The 17,656-nt window shown below is 32.4% G+C and overlaps 1 protein-coding gene across 29 annotated transcripts in view; it reads right to left on the reverse strand.

The window, feature by feature from the left end:
- The window catches only part of LOC114331372 (heterogeneous nuclear ribonucleoprotein Q), a 282,730-nt gene that overhangs the window by 52,936 nt on the left and 212,138 nt on the right, over window positions 1-17,656 (reverse strand). For 12 of the 29 annotated variants that reach the window (XR_007697884.1, XR_007697886.1, XR_007697885.1 and 9 more), the window contains one exon: window positions 8,672-8,728. The exons of the other annotated variants lie outside the window; for them this stretch is intronic. Coding sequence is in view for 7 of the 12 variants with exons in the window: in XM_050650136.1 (XP_050506093.1) it covers window positions 8,672-8,728 (57 nt within the window). In the remaining 5 variants the exon portion in view is untranslated. The remainder of the gene's footprint in view (window positions 1-8,671; window positions 8,729-17,656) is intronic. 29 annotated transcript variants of the gene reach the window in all.

Consider the following 17,656-nt stretch of genomic DNA (forward strand, 5'->3'; position numbering starts at 1 on the left):
TTTTCCCAGGCGCTTTCAAATTACCCTAAAAATGGGCGAAAGTACCCCAATCTCTGATTCGTCGCTCGTTGTAGATGGCGTCGGCGTATATTGCGTTATCAATAATTGGGATATTCCCAAAAGTGATGATCCTACCGATCTACCGAAGTGTCCCTTGGATCTATCAAGTTTAAAAAAATATCCAAATGACTTATATTTTACTTAAAAATAAATTCGATAAACCAATTCATTATTTATTTCTCTATTGCCATCAAAAAATTTCAGTAGGTAATATTTTTTAATACGTTCCTATAATACCTACCTTTCATATCCTAAGAATTATTTATTGTTTAAAAATTACATAATGGAGGTTCCTAATCGGTTTTCGGTATTCAAATTTCTTACAAACAAGAGTCTCAGTCGGCGCACACAGTGGAGGCGGTTTCCGCTAGCGGGCAACGCTAGCGGGACCCGCTTTTAAACGTTTTCAAAAAGAATGCACGTCTTTAAATGTACACGAACATAGTCAAAGCAGGTCCGCGCGGTCCAACCGCCTCAACCTGCCTGACCGCTTTTGCTAGAATGAGAATTTAGTTTTTTCCGCGCGGTTTTAATGTTTACTGCAATGATAATTTAGTTTATTCGCTCTTTTATAATAAGAATTAATAGTTCTCCATGGATTAATTTTATAAATAATTGTACATTATAATAAACAAAAGTAATAAAGTCAATCTTATTGAAACCGTAATTTTGTGTGACTTAGGTATTTCTAAAACCATTCCAGTATTAACTATTAACTAAATCAGTACTTGAAAAATAAATTTACAACAAAACTACTTACCTCAATGTTATAACAAGCCTTTCTTCCGGAAGGATAGCCTGCTTACAGTCGGAAAAATGAAAGAATACCCATGAACGAACATATAAGACACGCTGTATTTTCCTGTCACCGTGTCACAAAGAAAATTGTCCAGTGCAAGTACATGTAACAATAATTATTACATGTACTTGCGCTGGCCAATTTTTTGTGTTACACGGTGACAGGAAAATACAGGGTGTTTTGTATGTTCATTCATGGGTATTCTTTCATTTTTCCGACTGTATGTAAATTACACCAGTTTTTAATTAAACGATACTCCTTCTTCTTCTTAAAGTGCCTATCCGTTCCGGATGTTGGCGATCATCATGGCTATCTTGACTTTGTCTACCGCAGCGCGGAACAGTTCAGTGGTAGTGGTATTATACCACTTTTGTAAATTTTGAAGCCAGGAAATGCGTCTTCTTCCCGGTCCTTTTACCATTTACATACCTTCCCTTGGAGAATCAATTGGAGAAGGCCGTAACGTTCTTGATTTCTCATTACATGTCCTAGATATTCTAATTTTTTTATTTTGATGGTTATGAGAAATGCACACTCTTTCCCCATTCTACGCAGGAATTCCACGTTAGTAATTCGGTCAACGCAGGATATACGTAAGATGCTCCTATAACACCACATTTCGAAAGCTTCGAGCCGATTCATAGATGTAACAGTTAGTGTCCAAGCTTCCATTCCGTAGAGCAGAACTGTGAATATATAGCATTTCAACAGACGGTATTTTGTTTTTAATGATATGTCTCGACTGTTGAAAATGGGTCTCATTCTAAAGTATGCTGCTTTCGCTTTTATTATTCGCTGTTTAATTTCTGAGTAGTCCCATTCGCTATTTAAATTCGTACCCAGATATGTATATTCTGTTGGTTGACTGTAAGTTGAGTGTTTAATATTGTTTTTAACGATACTCCACTTTCTCCAAAATATATTTAAAAGTCTCTTGAGTCATTCTCATATACTGGAAGAATCGTCCATTATCTTTTAATTTTTGAAATAGATGATGATATTCTCCATAAATTAATCTTTCTCGATTAATAGGATGTACATCAACTCACTTTTCAGTTTAGTCAAAACAGAATCTAAAGCAATTATATCATCATCGGAAGACGATATTTTGCTACAAGTAGTAGACGCAACTGCCAGATTTGAACGATCTCTCTCGCTTTTACCCGTCTTCACTGTGTTACCATACCCGCGCGCGAGTACCGCGCGGTTTGCCCGCTAGCGGAAACCGCTTTCACTATGTGTGCCGCCTCAAGTCTCAAGTACTCAAGTATAAACAATTTTTTAGATGATGGTTGGAATATCAATTTCAAGCAGATCACTTACTTTTTTATGTAAATATATTATCACCTAAATCTAAAAATAACTATTCCCAAAATTGTTTCATAAAAGCTGATGTGACACTTTCGTCCAGTTCTCTATTAGTAAATAAAAGTTGAATTATGGTTGTTTGGGTTAATTACTTCGCATATTATTTATAATACATATGATTGAGATCGAAAATAGATAGAAATTTCTTCATTTTTCTCTAAATAAATTTTTTTTCCACAGGCAACTTTTTCGGGTTTTCACCGGTAATTACTTTAAAAAGAAAAACCGGTTATAACCGGGACAAAAAAACAACCGGTAAAACCGGTTGTTTCGAATTAAAAAAACCGGTTTTAGGTTATAACCGGTAGGTCTTTAGCATCCCTAAGTCGATTAATTTAGTTTGCAGTCAATACTAACAAAGTTATTCAAATTGTTTATAAGCCAAAAATGACTCTATTTTACTAAAATATTTTCGGAATGATAAAAATGAATTTTATTATTTTTTTAAAAACTTTGAAAACATAAGTATTCTGTTTTCATGTGGTTTCCACAAAATTGCGGTATCATTATTATTTTATGAAGAAAAGCATGCTTCATCATTGCAAAGAAAAGGCTTTTTTTATAAACAAATTGAATAAAATGTAAACTAATTGACGAATCGCCTTGAAATTTTTTGTGTATTATCTGGACTGGACATGGACTGTTTGACCCAATATTTCATGTAATATCAGTCTTAAGTTTATTTTTGCAAAAGTTATAGCAAATTTTTTATTTTCGAAATTTAAGTTTTATTTTGCAATTTCCGAAGCAACAAATAATCGTACGAAAATTCAAAAACTGCCATTTTAAACCTTTGTTCATCTACTAAAAATGAATACTCTATCTGATATAAGATATTTAATTACTTATTTTTACCTGTAGCGATTTAAACGAAAAACTGCCATTTTTGACCCTTATTTGTTAATAACTAAAATTATCGTCCGAACTGTAACGGACATTTTTGTATTTATAATGTAATAGGTATATAGTGTCCAAAAAATCCATTTGAAACCTGGCCGGTCAAGTGTTCCGAACGTATATTTTTGATATATTTCCCTGAAGTACAATGTGTCTCCGGTTATCCATTTGTTTTCTCTTTTTTTCATCCCTATAATTTCGTTTGCAGTTTTTGCATAATGTCCTTGAAGTTCTTCCATATTTCTTCCACTGTTTCCTCATGTTGGGACAGTGCTGTTCGGTTTAATTTCAGTCTTTTTGTGAATTCGATTCTTGTGTTTTCTTGTTTAAGAGCTTCGACATTGTATCTTCTTCTTGTGTTTACTTTCCGGTTTTTGTCTTTGACTAATTTCATCTTTATTTTGGCCTTTACTCGCATGTAATATTTAGTATTCGCCATAAGTGTCTCCACTTGACCTTGTCGAACGCTTTACGATAATCTATAAAGCATATGTACAGTGGAATATTGAATTCCCTAGATTTTTCGATTATCTGTCTTATATTCAACAGGTGTTCTCGAGTACCTCTACCTTTGGTAAATCCAGTTTGCTCTTGTGGAATTTCTCTTTGAAAGAATGTTTTTATTCTCTCATTGATTATATGTAGCATTATTTTAATTTTAATGGCATGTGATACAACAGAAATAGTTCTATAATTTTCGCATTTATGGAAGCTGCCTTTTTTATGAATTGTTGTTATTGTAGATTTTGTCCAGTCTTTAGGCCATTGTTTAGAATGCCATATTTGGTTACAGAGTCGATGAAGTAATTTTACGCCAGTTTCTTTGTGGCTTTGAGTATTTCTGCTGTTATCATATCTGGACCTGGTGCTTTATTATATTTGTGCTAAATGATCGCTAGTCTTACTTCATTTTCAAGTATATCAGGTTCTTCTCCTACCTCGTCAAAGATTTGGTTAACAGGTTCTTGGCGTTGATCATCTTTATATAGGTCCCTGCAATACGATCTCCATGTCTCTGCTATATCTTCTCTGATTGTTCTCAGAGTTCCAGTGTTGTCTTCAATGGCCCAAGTTCTGGCTTTGAAGTATCTTGTTAAGTGGCGTATTTTTCTAAATAGATCTCTCGGCTGATTATTCTGATCATGTCTCGCAATTTCTTTGCATATACTTTGATAGTACAGTTTTTTATCTGCCTTGCATCTTCGCTTTACTTCTTTATTGAGGTTTCTTAAACTTGCTTTTTCCCTTTCACTATGCATACCACTTTGACAAAGATTTCTTCTATTCTCAATGATTTGAAAGGTTTCATCTGTTATCCAGTGTTTCCGTTGCACAGGATTATTTATCTTTGGATGATCAATTGCTGTTGTTACACAATGTTTAAAAGTCTCCCATATTTATTTGTGATGTTCCGTTACGAATAGAGGGCATTATTTTATGTACTTCCTGGAGAAGGTCGTCCTGCTTTCTTAGTTATATCTAATGATCTATCTGATTCTATCTATGATAAAGGTGGTGACATCATAATTGATATATTATAGTATGAGAATAGAAAAATTATATAATTAAAAATATTGTAATAAAGAATTATATCTATATATCTATAAGCGAGGTTCCTATAGCCTCTGCTGCTTCTCGCATTTCGACCGCCATCTTTTTCTGTCCATCAATTCGTCTTCTTTGATGGCTCTATCTCTCATGATGTGCTGTACATGTTCTTTCAAGGTAACTCAAGGCCTTTCCCTTCTTCTTCTTCTTTGTTGTGGTATATAATTTAAAGCTTTCTTTGGCCATTTATCTTCATTCATTCGCTTGACGTGACCATACCACACTAGTTGTCTCGTTTAAATTCTATCTACTCTGGAATATACAGTTTTTTCTTCCTAATATCTTCATTCCTGATGCGATATTTTTTGGATATACCACACGCTCTCCTTAGATAATCCATTTCTACTACCTACTTCTATTCTCTTTCTATCTTTTTTCGTGATCTGCCAAACTTCTGCCCCATAAGTCATAATAGGCTCTACCAGGGTACGATAGATTGTCGTTTTTTGTCTTATCTTTTTAGACCATAGCTGAGAGCTTAGAATGTTTACCGCTATTTTGCCCTGCTGTGTTCTGTTTTCGATGTCTCTTTTGCCTTCTTTAGATATTATAGATCCGAGATATTTATATTCTTTAGATGTGTTTGTGGTTCTAATTTCTAAATCTGGATCTTCTAATCAAGAATTAAGAACTAAATTCTAACACTTCTATAATATGTTACAATTGAGCAATTAGACCACCAGTTTCGGCAACTGGTTATGATAAATTCATCAATTTTAATGAACATACCTTTTAATTTTTTTTATTTTTGTAATAAAAAAATACATTGTTAATTATACAAAGAGAACATCATTAATCTGTCACAACAATAATTGTTTTAACATACTACAATAATCATTTATAAAAATATCCGAAGTCTAAATACCAACATTTGAGGTGGCAACAGCGTAGTAGAAGCCATGAGGACATAAACTGAAATATACGGATTCCGCGACAACCTTAAACTGAACAAATATATATTTGGACGTCACCAAAACCGTTAAAGTGATTTTAGATATACAGCAAGCGAACGTGGCGCGCCTGACGGCAACTGCTCCAAGTAATGTGTATATTATTATACAGATAACGTGTCTGAGGACATCCGGCCAATATTTTGTTCAGGCATTGTAGGAAGTGGTACCTTTCACCTGCGATAAATTTTAGAGAAAATCCTCGTGGCAACCGTATATCGGAGTCCACGAAGACCTGGACGCCACGAGAGACTACAGTTTAACATGGGGGGACGTCATGAGAGGCTAAAAATAAATATATATATATATATATATATATATATATATATATATATATATATATATATATATATATATATATATATATATATATATATATATATATATATATATATATATATATATATATAGTTTGAGTTTAATTCTTGAACCTTGATATATTTTTTTACCAATGTTTCTTGGGTTTAGGTTCATAAAAAAAGCTTGTCTAGGATGTTATGACCATATTTATTGATATATTATCCGACGTTTCGGCAGGAAATCCATGCCTTTTTTAAGGATTGACATGCAATCGTAAATTTAGTTTTGAAACAAGTACACAAATAGACGTCACAATTAAAACAATGTTAAAATGTTAAAGCATAGGAACGGACCCACTAAGTCATTGCGTTAAGAGAGTAATGAACTGTGTCAAAAATTATTATGGTGTTTATTGATGTTTGATTTTATGTTTCAACATAAAATCAAACATCAATAAACACCATAATAATTTTTGACACAGTTCATTACTCTCTTAACGCAATGACTTAGTGGGTCCGTTCCTATGCTTTAACATTTTAACATTGTTTTAATTGTGACGTCTATTTGTGTACTTGTTTCAAAACTAAATTTACGATTGCATGTCAATCCTTGAAAAAGGCATGGATTTCCTGCCGAAACGTCGGATAATATATCAATAAATATGGTCATAACATCCTAGACAAGCTTTTTTTATGAACCTAAACCCAAGAAACATTGGTAAAAAAAAAATATATATATATATATATATATATATATATATATATATATATAATAATCACATTTAATGTGTTCTAAATAATGGCTATTTTAAGGAGTTTTACCCTGACCAGTGGTATGATTCCTGGGTCAATTTTAACTTTGTAATGTGTTTTTCAATGATTTCTCTTAATTTGAGGTATTTAGAACTATGAGACAATAGCTCTGATGATGGCATTTAAAATGCTGAAAGTACTTAGCTGAATTATAATAAATTTCTTTACACACTATCAGATTTTTTGAAAACATACACCAGTTCCCGTTTTGATTTTTTATATTCATTTTTAGTCCATATTTTTCATAGAAACTGCCTGTCTTGTTTAGTAGTGGAAGTTGTTCAGCAGAACTTGCCATAACAACGATTTTATCTGCATCATGTTGTTTAATAGCTGTTGTATTATTTTCAATAGTACCAGAACTACTAATAGAACTATTAGTTCTTTCCTGCACTAATAGTACTATTGGAGAATAGAACATTCGATTGATTATATGAAATTAACTTTAACTTGATAATATCCGTCAGAAAAAGCATAGCATGTAATTTGTCTCTAAACAGACAACCAACCAAGTTAGAAGTCAATTCCATGTAATCGAAGGAAGTATTCACCAATGAAGTCGTTCTATTAACGCATCTCAAAAATATTGACAATTCATTTTAAAGTCATCATTTTATTATTACCATTTTTTGTTTTGCCAAGTAACAAAACAAAATAATTTTTTTAATTTGTATTTTGAGAATAACTTCCGAAAAGAAAATTCATTTAAAGATAGTAAATAACATTAAAATGCCCCAAGAAAGTAGTTTCCGAACAATTTATTCAAAAGCAAAAGAGTTTTCTATTTTCCTATTGTCATTTACACACTCAATTATAAATTAACAATGAAGGAATATCAATTTTTTCCTTAATTTTGACCGATTAAAAAAAAGTTTTTCAAACTGCTATAATTTTTGTTAATTCTATAAAACTTTTTTTAATCGATCAATATTTAAGAATTATAAAATATAGAATAATTATAAATTATAAAATAATTATATTAAATTTGGAATATTTTGATCAAAAATTAAATTAAAATAACCAAAAAAAGACCTGTTCATTAAAAATATTCCCCAGGCTCACCAAGTAGGTACCGGATTTTAGTTTTTTTGCGAATTTGCATGGTTGTACCTACATGATTTTTTTAATAATTCCACAAGGAACTATTGATAGGGAATTTAATTCTCAAGAATTTTACCTTTATTAATGATAAAATTTGATGAAAATGTCAATTTAGTTAATTGTTGAATTGTTGGTGAATATTTAAGTTTAGAATCTACAATAAGTACTCAGCAAATAAGCTCTTCAAGTCGTTAGAGTGAAGGGCATCTCATTTCTAATATAAAATTTATTTTGACACGAATAATATAATTTTTAAAATAAACAGTTATCTTCCAGACTGCAATTCCTTTATATTCCCAGTTAAACATTTTGCGGTTGAGGTTTCCGTATTGGAAAAAACGGTTAATTTGGAGAAAGGATTTGTAGGGAAGGATAACACAATACAGGTAACATTCCTTTTTATGATAAATTGTTTAAAGGGTACTTAAAATATCGGTTCTAGTACTATCTTTCTTGAATGGTGCACAACGGTTGATGATATTAGTAAGTTAGTAAATTTATAGATTGGTGACCAATAAATGTCATGTTACATTAACGTGGAACGATATGTTGGATATTGTTTATTTTATTCTGTTGTCCTTTCAAAAATGAAAAGTAAAATGCATACCTTACACTGAACCTAGTAAATATGTAACTGTTTACTCATACCACTCATATTATTCCACGGGTTAAAGTGTTAAAAAAGATAGTACTAGAAAACCTTGTATAAATATTAGATATGATGGAAAAGGATAAACATAATCTCAACGACGATTTTGATAGAAAGGATAACAAACCTGTGTTCCACTGCTAAGATCGTAGAATACACCTGACGTGACTCCTTCATCCAGTTCCTAAGTGTCAGTTTTCAATAAGTAACCCAAACGATTATTATTATTTGTGAAACACTTAGACCTGGTAAATGGGATTTTTGATGATAGTTCCAATAATTTAACAAAGGCCTTTTTATTTATAACATTTGGGCCTATTTTTACAAAAAACTATTTTAGAGAAAATTAAACAATCTTGCCTATAATAAACTCTAGAGGGTAATTTGAATAATAATCAATGATAGCAAACGAAAAATTATCTAATGTACATACTGATGTATTTTTGAGACGTCCATTAAAAATCCCACTTGTTTAAACATTTAAAAATATAAAAGATTTAGTATATTGGCCAACTAAATAGTAAGCAAAGCCTGTGGCCAATATAAACTAGTTTCCTAAGGCGACCAACCAACTAGACTTATAACGAAAGAAGCTGAAAAAAGAATGTGAATCATCTATATATAGATTTCAATATTCAATCAAAATCCTATTATTTAAGTCGTTAGTACAATGTGGATATTACACATTGTAAAGGAATTGGCAATATACTTATATTTTAAATTTAATACTTTCAAATTTAATTTCTATAACGTATTTTTAAAATTGATTTCTATAGAGAAGTCCCTAAGATTGTTTAAGAACAATATCATCAGATTCAATAAATTTAGGGCAAAATTATAGGCTTCTGGCATAATTATATAATAGGGTTTAATCACGCAAAACAAGCATTAAAACACTAAAGAAAATAAAAACTACAGCCACAACTAAGTGAAGAATTGCTCATCGTGCTATTTCACCTTGAGATGGTGATAGGACTTGGGCCAGATAGACTGTTGCTACTGGACTACAAGAATAGTAACACGACAGGTAAACTCACTCATAAAAATTAACAATACTACTTCCAATAAAAATGTAGGCCTATAGTATATTTATAATAAAGGCCTATACATTTATATAGATATCCAAGAGGCTATTCTGGCCTAAAGAGCTCATTCATCAAATTAAAACTGATGAGGAACTGCGAAAATCTCTCCTCAACAACCTGGAAAAAAACTGGAATGAACGAGCAGATTTGTTTGCAAAACAAGGCTCTAGAGAAACTTTTATAGATACAGAATTATTGTGTAGCATCACCAAAGATGGTAAGAAAGGAAGTTCAGAAAATACTGATAAGAAATCATCAAAAGAAGTGAAGAGCCAATCAAGGGCAAATTCAAACTAAGAAAATAATCAAGAATATTGATAAAAACTCTCAAGACAATTTGATGAACCTCAATAAATGAGAAATTACAACGGTCATCAAAATGGTAGTGATAATAATTGGACATTCTCATTCAAGAAATCACATAGACAAAAGAGGTAAGATGAATTAAACATGGTGCAGAAAATGCGAAAAGGAAGAAGAGACACATCATATGCAATTATTGCAATGTGCTGGGTGACAGGGCGGGAATTCACTGGTCAACTGAGACTTAAACCAGAAGACATTTTTAAACTATCGATACAAGAAACTGTTGGCGTATGGCTGAGGGCATATGACTTATTGAAGTTGAATGAGAAAAACACAGGATATGGTACAAAGTTCTTATCATCAAGTCCCAGAGATTAAAATATTTTGCCTAAACTAAGATGCAGAATGTATAACAATCTAAAAAAGAGATGAAAGTCTCCAACACCATATGGGGACAGAAACCAACATTAGAGGCTTAATTCTCTTACAGAAAAGACCTAGTTTCAAAGTCGGTTACAATGTCGAGTATCAGGAAGAAGTTCCGCAACATAAGGAATGAGGATTTTGACACTAGAAAGGTTGTTACACCGCGGTAACATATAGCTTCTCCTCGGTTGAAAACTGATACGACACAGGTTACTAAGCGGACTGCGTGTATCAGAAGTACTCCCAGAGAAAAGCTCTAGAAAATTACAGAAAAAAGCTACAACTTGCTTCCCAAAAGATTGTGGTGGTGTAAGGTACACAACTAATCGAATGGGAATCGAGAAAATAGTAATCTCCTAGAACTATTCGGACAAAAGCTGCATGAGAATAAAATAAGGACCATAAAACGTGCCCTACCATGGCCGGGAACTTAGGTGTATACAGCTGAATGAAATGATATTTACGCCGCTTGGGAACATTAATGAATCAGACAATTACTTCCACGGAAGAGACTTAAGAGGAAACCATGCAGACAGAAAAAATCGCATGTAATCGCAGAAAAAATTTCCCCTATGACAGTTGATGCCTTTGATCTAGATCACATGCCATCTGGATAGAGTTTAATGAAGAATGCAGTTTGTTCTAAAGGGTCTTAAGACCAAGTGTCAGAGATAAGTAGTGTGAAGTAAGTATCTTGCCTGAAGTATGAAGAAAACAAAATAAAAAAGTTAAATTGTTGTATAAATTACTATTTAAACGTAATATGATGGAATCCTTTCAATCATCAACGCTCTATTAACACCAAGGAAAGAAACTTATAATAAAAGGAAAAATGGATCAAACGAACTAAGATAAGTGATCAGAAGATTAATTAATATGATATAAAAATATCTGGACATACTAAACATGTTGAATCGCTGAATTTCTCAAACAGTTTTAAAGTGTACTAGTTAGTACAACTTAAATTAATGTGACATCGCACCAGGAAATGTAGTGTTAAATCATAGAAAAGAGCTTGATGCTATGTAACCAGGGTTTGGTGGCCAATAGTTTTTCAAGCAGAAGATGTAGCCTAAGAAACGATTAATAATCGGAAGTGGGGCGAATTTCCATATGTGAAACAAGGTTGATATAGGCGGTTCGTTAAACTTAGAACTGGCTAGTGATTTTAGTAGGTATTTTTTTTTGTTTTTGGCCAATTTTACCAAAAATTGGCAAAATTACTAACTATTTAGTAATTAAAAAAATCCACGAGGAAAAAATTTCCTGTAGTTGGCTGTATACCATTTATTACAAAAAAAACATGAAATCCTTTATAAAATGTATATTTGTTAAAATCCCTATACAGGGCTACATCATAAAACAAACAGAACTAGTTTTCAATCGGTTGACCGATCATCATCAGTGTTTTCTTGAATCAAACATGCTAACCACCAAAGTAAAAATATTTGGGTAAAAACCCTTTAAAATTAATCCGTCATAGGAACATATAAAAATGATGTGACTTTACACATGGATGTATAAAATATCCAATGTTTCACGCTCGAGGTACCATTGAGCTAAATTTGACTTGTTCACATCATGGCTGTGTAGAAGCAAGTCAAATTTAGCTCAATGGTACCTCGAGCGTGAAACATTGGATATTTTATACATCCATGTGTAAAGTCACATCATTTTTATATGTTCCTATGACGGATTAATTTTAAAGGGTTTTTACCCAAATATTTTTACTTTGGTGGTTAGCATGTTTGATTCAAGAAAACACTGATGATGATCGGTCAACCGATTGAAAACTAGTTCTGTTTGTTTTATGATGTAGCCCTGTATAGGGATTTTAACAAATATACATTTTATAAAGGATTTAGTAGTCTTTTTTGGCAATTTTACCAAATTGGCAAAATTACTTACTAAAATCACTAGCCAGTTCTGTCTGAGTTTAGCGAACCGAGTATACATAACTGCTACAACAAAAACTGAATCCCATTTTGGATTTAGGGATTCTATGTTCATACGAGAGATCCAATTGGATTCAATGTAAAAATTCATTCAAACTACAACTGATTGTAATAAAGATGGGAGTGTATAAAACAAGGAATTATTTTAACCTGTAGTTGTGGCGCTTTGTTTCAACCAATTTGACAGGTGACTTACTTAGTCTCGATCTTGTAGGCAAATCGTCATGTTTTGAGTTAAAATTCTGAGCATGACGTTGTACCTTCGGATTGATATCAAATTCTGATTTTTGTGTGCTGGCCAAATCAGATCAGAATTTGATAACAATCCGAGAATACACCACCCTCAGAATGTTTCACCCCAGAAGTCACCTGTCAAAACTAAATAAAAAAAACGAAAAAATTAAAAAATACAGATACTTTAGTTCAATCTTTTAAATGGGAATAAGGACTATACAGAAGAAATAAGCATAAGAATTGGGACAAGTTGAGCAACATTTAATAAAATAAGAAAAGTACTATGTAGTACTAACCTGATTGCAAATAAGTTTCCTATTTGTTATATCTTATAAACATACTCGATCCGTTAAAATGCTTGACACACTTTCAAACGAATTTATTGCAAATAGTCAAGCAGAGCTGATTAATCTTGTACGACTGGTAGAAAACGAAAGTCAAATATTTGATCTACAATTAAACATATCAAAGACAAAGATCATGATAGAGGATAAACTACATAACAGTCATCCACACATAACCACAATTGACGGGTTTGAGGTTGTGAACTTATAATTATATTTGGGATCATTGATCACAAACACACGGTCATTACAGGAAAAGATTAAACGTAGATATAATAAAATATGATCCAGCAAAAATTGTCGCAGCAAAAATGACCAAATTATGGCAGGACTGTCAAATTTCAAGAACGTTGCGTTAAAGATGAGGTTGAACAACTGCTTAATATTGCCAATACTAACTCTTTGGATGTCAACCTTGAAACAGTCGGAAAGAAGAAAAATAGGCGCCACTGAAATGTTCTGTTAAAGACGAATGTTACGAATTCCTTGGACCGACCATAGGACAAATAACTCAATTTTAAGAGAGCTAGAAGTTAGCCAACGACTCTCCAGTAAAGTCCATCTCCAACAATTAGAATACTTTGGACATGTTATGAGAGCAAACACAGAAAACATGGAAAGGCTCATTATACAAAGAAAGGTGGAATGCCGAAGATCGATCAAATAATAAGAATAAGCAAAAGACATATGCATGAGTTAAAAGAAATGACCAGAGACAGAGATCTTTGGAAACGGACAATACACGACATCACTTCGACCACTACACTCCCTCCGGGGGGTCAGGATTGAAGAGAGAGATAAACGTATTTTATTTGCTATAGAAAAATTATAACCATAATTTTGAATTTAAATATTGTAACTAAAAAATCAACCATTTTATCAATACTACTAGGTACCTAATAATTTCCAAATTAAAAAAACTAAAATAAAATTTAACTTCTTTTGGCACTTTCTATAGATGATTCTAAATTCTCTTTTCACTTACATTGTGGAAGTAACTCTCAATGGCAGCAGTCTCTGGTTGGTCTCCTTCAGTGAAACTTCTTCCTATCATCTAAATATGCGGAAGCTCTAGAAAAAGGGTTATCCAAAATATTATAATGGTATATAAAAAAGCTCGGCAAAAACATAGCTCTGGATTGCCTAGAGTTGTCTAAGCCAAGCAAATAAAAGCAAAAAAGCAAAGCCTTACTAAAAAGCACTAAATAAGCAAAAGCAAAGAACAAAAAGCTTTTTATATGTCACTATCCACGACCAACTGGTTGTGACAAACAACATCGACAGACACACAAGCTGGCTATTTCCTAAAAACTTTGCAATAGAAAGCAAATTAAAAGAAAAATAAACACAAGATTGAAAAATAAATTCAATGGACTCCGTATTTACGAAGTGTTTGGTGAGTGCATTTTCCAAAAACAAGGTAAAATATTACCTAAAATTCTTTAGTGTATTTTGTATTTACAAGAAAACAATATATATGTGCTCAAGACAGTTAACTTTTCTCAGTAAACTCTCTTGGTTGAAATTAAGTAATGTGTTATAACATCTTCCAAAGACCTATTACACTTTCATAGCTGTAAACATGGAATTGTGTCGTTAAAAAATATTTATGTAAAATCTCTTTTATTAACTTTTTTATTAAAAAAATTATTTATTTAAAAAATTTGTGAATACTAAGCCAATTTGTATATTATTATGCATGTATAATTTTTTACTTTAAGGTGTGCTTTAGTAACTCCCAGTCACTTACAGTTGAAGTCAAAATTTGTCTAACGTAACAAAAAATGAATTCCTAAGTTTACTAGAGAGTTGAGACTAGGCTCAATTAAAAGAGTATAACTTAGAATTGGTCAAAAGGGGTGTAAAAACTAAAAGAATTTGTTATTTTTGTATATCGTCATCCCTGAAAATATATGCGGTTAAGCTGTATGTAGGAATACAGAATATTTTTAAAAATAAGTGCAAAAGAGCCTGTGATAAACATATAGATAAATGGATGTCACATCTATTTCAATCGCAATGTGTCATTCTCAGACAGAACGTTACGTTAGGTGTATTTGTTGGTTTAGTTTTTTTTTTTTTTCTAAATAAGATTAATTTGTTGTTTTATACTATTTTTCCGCACTTTACCAATTTTTTTTCGTAACAACTTTTATTCTTATAACGCATATGGTCCAACCCATCAAACTAATGAGTCAAACAGAATATCAGTAAGATCTAACTTTGTGATTTACTTAAAAACGTTGTGCAGTTCACCAATAGGTCTCTTAACCTGCATTCTTGCATTCAACAGTTTTTTTAAGTCTGTTCTTTTCCAATCTAAATACATATGTTGAAGGCACTCTAAGCGAACATACTGAGATACAGATGGTTCTTCATATATGTACATAACTATATATTTCATCATTGTATCTGATTCGCCACCTCTTGTTTTCATTAATAGGGCCTAGTATTCGTCTCAGTACCTTTCTTTCAAAGATGACCATGCCGTTGACAGATTTTTGAGTCAATATCCAAGTTTCACATCCATAGCTCATCAACAGTTGGATTATGAGCTTGTGGATTCGTATCTTACTTCGGTTATGTACGTCTCGTGAATAAAATATTCGGTTCATAGCAAAGTATGCCGAATTGGTTGGGATGATTCTTCTGCCGAGCTTTGTATCTTCTATATTGTCCTTTACGATGTTAACTCCTAAATAGATAAAGCTATCTATTTTTTCTGAGTTGTCAACTGTCGGGTAGGGTCGTGTTGCTCTCTCCGATTAGCTTTGTACTAGGATTTTTGTGTTTATCGACAGACCTATTTGTGCATAATTCCAGATTCTCGTGTCTTGCTTTAGTCATGATATTTATGTTATCTTATATTCTGCCAGTTCGACTTATTTATTGATAATAGTGTTGTTTCTACCTTTTGACATTTCCAGTACCAAATTACGCAGTATTGCTGCCAGTCCATCACCCTGTTTTATTCCTTCTATTATTTAAAATGGATCTGTATCTGAGCTACTTTGTCTGTCATTCGGATGAGTCTAACTAATTTGGAGGGTATTTCAAATTCACTTAACACATTCGCTGCCTCTAGAAGAGGATGGAACTCGGCTAGGATCCATTTTGTTGAACGGCACCTGACTGAAGTAACCATATCACGCGCTGGCGCGTTATCGACGAAAATCATTAAAGTCGGAAAAATGTTGACGAACAATAAGGCATTAATAATATTTGAGGCATTAAGCGGGTAGGACAGCTTTTCCAACCATTAATAGCAGAGTATATATTTAGAAATGATACAAGAAACATTAAAAAGTGATAGTATGCTAGTCAGACAAAATACAGTTAACGTTTTTGCAGTCGCGATAATGCAAGTTATAGATTTACAAGATTAATCTGACTGCGAAAACATCCCATGAATTTTGTCTGTCGGAGGTTACTATTCTTTTTCTCATGATCATCTTTCAGTGCGTCACAGTTTTTCGATTTCTTTCTAACGCATTAAATTGTATGTGACAGAATAAAGGCACGTCCGTGATTACAGACATTTACAACATTTATTCTAGTTATTCTAGTTGTCGATAAATGGCGCCATAATAAAAAAAAATAATTTTTTTTAATTAGATAATAATATTACAAATATAATCTGTATAATTTATAAGACTATACAAATCAAAGAAAATACCATTTTATAAATGCAAGAAACACATTTGATTTGTTTTTATTCCAAATTGAAAATAAAATGTGACAACTGTCAGATTTAACTAAAATGTCATGTTAGAATAAATGTCATAAATGTGTATTATCACGGACTTACCCTTTTTCCTATCATTTGTTACGCACTGAAAAATGCTCATGAAAAGGACAATATCAACCTTTTATGTAGCATTCCTGAGAAAATTCAAGTGATATTAATGTAGGAAAATTAATATACTACCAGTGTCTTATCCGCTTAATAATCTAATATATTTGTCAAAATTTTTCTCGTATTTTCCACTTATATTCAAATCAAAAGTAAAAAAATCGAATGATGCTTATTGAGAAATTGACCATAAAAAATTATCCTCATGGTAAGCTTAACTTATTTACAAAGTTAAAGCTTGTTATTTTTCTTCAACTCCTTAAACTGATGGACTAATTAATACCTATGTACAGTTGGGTCCGGGAATCTTTACCAGTGCGTCATCATTTAAAGCATACGAAATAAGTCGATGATAAATGGGAAATTGAAATTTAGTAAACGCAACAGCAAGTGACAGTAAGTGACTTGCTGTTGCTTTTAGTAAATTTCAATTTCCGACTTATCATCGACTTATTTCGTATGCTTTAAATGATGACGCACGGGTAAAGATTCAGGGACTCAACTGTATATGGTATACGAATACCAATAACTATCACAAAGACAAAATAGCTATTGCAATCAGTTATTTTAAATAAAAAAACGGCAAAGCGAGAAAACTCTTAGTGGTAATAATAATATTTGTTTTTAAAAAATGCACTAAAAACACAAGGTCGTACGAGTTCATTTATGTTAGTGTATCGGCGTGGCGGCATCGAAAAAAATCATCCCTCTCCCCATTTTTGGATAACCCTGCAACTAAGAGCACATCATATCTGAGCCAGCCACTACTGCCAGCGGCTGGCCGTTCTCGATAATGACAATGACTCGTAAGGTGTGGCTTGTGTCAGATGGACTGATCGTGTGTCGGGGCTTCACTTTTCCCGGCGGCGCTCAATTTTGAAGTTGGCTCAGATATGATGGTATTTTTGA

Source organism: Diabrotica virgifera, chromosome 5 (genome assembly GCF_917563875.1).
Source record: "Diabrotica virgifera virgifera chromosome 5, PGI_DIABVI_V3a".
Lineage (NCBI taxonomy): Eukaryota > Metazoa > Arthropoda > Insecta > Coleoptera > Chrysomelidae > Diabrotica > Diabrotica virgifera.